The 3940-nt window shown below is 36.1% G+C and overlaps 1 protein-coding gene across 1 annotated transcript; it reads right to left on the minus strand.

Moving 5' to 3' along the window:
- Nucleotides 1-2351: 2351 nt before the first annotated feature.
- Nucleotides 2352-3305, minus strand: LOC141489568 (taste receptor type 2 member 7-like). Its single transcript, XM_074190127.1, has one exon. It carries the CDS (start codon nt 3303-3305, stop codon nt 2352-2354), a length of 954 nt encoding a protein of 317 aa, XP_074046228.1.
- Between the last annotated feature and the right edge of the window lie 635 nt (nt 3306-3940).

The raw sequence follows: 3940 nt of genomic DNA on the forward strand, positions 1-3940 counted from the left end.
CTCTCTGTGGTAATGTTGGAATGCTAGGCAGTTTAAATCAAGAAAGGCCCTCAGTGTATGGTGTCTCTTCCTGTCAGGTGATCTTAGAAATCTTCCTAAGACAATTCAAACAGAAGTGATTCTGTTTTCTGACATGGCGCTGGTAGACCATCCAAGTTTCATAGGCATATAGCGATGAGGTCAGCACAACTGTTATGTGGACCTTCAGTTTGGTGGGCAGTGTAATAACTCTTCTCTCCCATACTTTCTTATGTATCCTCCCAAATACTGAACTAGCTCTGGTAATGTGTGTGTGTGTGTGTGTGTGTGTGTGTGTGTGTGTGTGTGTGTATCTCTGGAATATCAAATTAAAAACCCTATACTTCTTTAACATGGAAGCTGCTAAAGTTTGGTGTGATCCTGTATATCAACAACATTTGAAATGTTTCTTTCTGGCTGCTTACAGTATTTTCTCTTTGACCTTGGAGTTTTGAAATTTGGTTATAATATTCTTGGGATTATTCATTTTTTGAATCTCTTTCAAGAGTTGATTTGCAGATTCTTTCAATTTCTATTTTTTCTATTTCTGAATCTAATATTTCAAGACAGTTTTTCCTTTATAATATCTTGAACTATGATGTCTGGGTTCTTTCTCTAATCATGACTCACAGATAGTTCTATGATTCTTTAATTATCTCTTCTTGATCTGTTTTCCAGATAGTTGCTTTTTCAATAAGATATTTCAAATTGTCTTCTTTTTTTAATTCTTTTTACTTTGTTTTATTGTTTCTTGATGTCTCATGGGATTATTAGTCTCCATTTGCCTGATTCTTATTTCAAAAGAATTTTTTCAATGAACTTTTGTCTGTCATTTTTGTTGGTTTGTTTCATCCATTTGTGTCTTCAAGGGTTGCTTTTCTTCAGTTGGTTTTTGTGTCTCTTTTACCATTTGGCCAATTCCATTTTTGAGGTGTTATTTTATTCAGTGTTTTTTGTTTCTCTTTTCATAAATAATATTGCCTCAATCTCACTTTCCCAATTTTTCTTCAATGTTTTTACTCTACAAGGAATTCTTGTTGAGTTTCAATCTAATATGCATTTTGGGGATGGTATGCTTGACATTGCTATTTTCATGTCATTGTCTTCTTCCTCCTTTGCTTCTTAGCCTTCCTTGTTATTGGAGGAACTTTTTATGGTCAAGTTTTTTATTGTTATTTGTTCATTTTTCCAATCTATTTCTCAGCCTTGAACTTTAGGTTAAAATTCAGCTCTGCTCACCTTGAGGTGGCAAATTCTGTCACAAATTTCAGACTTTTTTGTGCTAATATTTTCAGAACTATTTTGGGGATCTGTAAGTTTTTGACATTTCCAAATTTTTCATTTCCAAAGAACATTCTAGTCTTTACCCAGGAAGGACTTGTGCTTCAGTACATCTACAAGAGCTACTGCTCCTCTCCACCTTGGATCTCTGCTCCCTTACAACCAATCACAAGAGTTCAATGTGGGACCACATATCATCACCAAACAGGACCAAGTCCTGCATAGTACCAGTTCAGATCCCTGCAATCTTTTCCTGACCAGTTTCTAATCCATCTACCATCTCTGCTGCCACTGTCAGAGTCATCTCCAAAGTCCATCACTGGTGAACACTCTGAGCCACCTCAGTGTCACAAACCTTTTCAGCTGACTTCCAAAGATGTTTTAAGCTGGAAAAATATCTGACCCTTACCATTTTTGACTCTGCCACCCCAGAATTGGATTTGTGTGTTATTGGTCGGAAATTATTGTCTAGGCTGTTGCTACTACAGTGCCATCTTGGCCAATTAGTGTTATTTAAAAAGACCATATTTTGTTTCTGAAAAAAAAAGCTTAGGATCACTAAAGGAAAATATCTAAGAAAATGCTCCTGTTCAATATTTTGTTATTTACACACATATATGTATTAGATTTATATGCATTTATATACATATATACATTATTAAAGAGTCTACTCTGCAAGGTGTTTGTCTGAACTGTGTTTATAACTGAATTGAATGATGTTCCATCAGTTATATCTGATCCACAGTCTATTTTTGTATTCTCTGAATTAAGAATATTTTTGTTTTAAATGTTTAAATATAAAACTTTATTGTACATAAAATGTCAAAAACATTCTTATCTTATGGCCTAAATATTTCCAAGAGATAATTAGCTGAATTTGACCCTCAGACCTCTTTTTCCTGGTCTTTATTCATCCATTTGTTTTTTCCTGTATAAATGGCTAGCCAAAAAAGATTAAAGTAAAATTCAATAATCCATAAATCCTTTGAAAAATTCTTTGAGTTATCTGAAATAGATTCTTTTCCTCCAGACAAAGGATGATTTTCCAGAGTTTAACCTATGTCACAAAAACTTTTCCAGATCCCTTGGGGATAGTGCTTGAACTGCTGGAAAATTCTCAGGGACACCTGCCTTAGCTTGTTATTTGTCTTGATTAAGATGATAGAGTGGGCCAAGGGGTAAATGGAAGTTATTATCATTGAAAACTTGACAAGTAGATGACTTTCAAATAAAATGTAACTCAAAGTTCCCATGAAGATACTCACATGATATAGTATAAAGAGGACAAGGAATGAGACCATAGATTTCATGGTCTTCTTGTGGACTTCTGTACTGGAGTTTCTGGACATTGTAGCATTTCTCTGCATCTCTTGAATATGTCTCCACAGGGAGAAAACTAATAAAAAGCAGGAGAAGAGGGAGACAATGAAGGGAACAAAACCCCCCGTGTAGTAGAAAATCAAATTGAAAAACTCATGGCTTTTATTTGTTTGTTTCTTGTGAGTCCCCTTTGTTTCATTTCTATGTATAGCAAAGCTTTTATAAATCTGATGCATTTTCTCTGTCAATAGAATATTGACAATCAAGGCAATGAGAAAGCAGATGAAAATCATTCCGAGGACCACTTTGTTAATCCTCCACTTCAACCACAGGAAGGCAGGATGGGAAAAGTTGGCAATCTTTATGAAGTAGAAGAAGCTGAGGCAAGTGCCAATCCAGGCATTTAAGTGGTTGCTCAAATTCCAAATGGATTCTACAATATTTATCTCTCCAGAGGCAGAAAAATCGAGAAACAAATGAAAGACAATGCTTATAGACATGATTGATCCCAGTAGAAGAATCCTGGAAATGGCCAAGGCAGTGAGAATTAAGTCCATCGAATATACTTTTCCAGTTTTGATCCAGTCTATGAAATTGACCACCCCAATGAAGCCATTGGCTAGTCCCCCCACTAGAAATTCTCCAACTGCCACCATCACAAAGACACTCTCAATGACCTCTGGCATGTTTGAAGAAAAGAAAATAGCATCACCTCTCAAAGCATTGTAACTGAAATAAATGGTTTCCCAGTTGGTATGATATATCTACCTCTGAGATGATAATTTTCTTTGATTTCCTATGCACAGTATCTCTCTTTGCCTAGAAAGTACCCAACTCTATTACCAAATAAAGTGATTGCTGTCTTCAGGACACCTGCTACTCTTTCTTTGATAATAATCCAGGGAGAATCGTTAGCCCAAATCCTGAAGGAGTCTTTTGAACATGGTCAGAATGGAAATTTCCATGTTATTACTGATTGAAGGATAAGTTGCTGTTTGTTCAGATGTAAATGCAAGGCAGTTCCTATTTCATTGCTTTGATAATTCTCCCTCAACCTAATTTGCCTTCAAGAGTAGTGAGAAATAGGATAGAATCAAGAGAATATAGAAAATAAATCAATAAATGTGCTGCTAAGAGGCCTACTACCTTCTTGACCATCCTCTTCACTGAGACCCAGTCTGGTATGGCAGAAGACTGCAATCACAGGAATCCTAGAACGGGGAGCACTTATCACATTAGAGAGTCAAGGAAAGAGTGAGCTTAAAGTTATGTCTCCTTTCCAAAGGAAAGAGCACCTTGTCCCCTGGCACTCTGAGGATGG

The sequence above is a fragment of the Macrotis lagotis genome, chromosome 5, assembly GCF_037893015.1.
Source record: "Macrotis lagotis isolate mMagLag1 chromosome 5, bilby.v1.9.chrom.fasta, whole genome shotgun sequence".
NCBI lineage: Eukaryota > Metazoa > Chordata > Mammalia > Peramelemorphia > Peramelidae > Macrotis > Macrotis lagotis.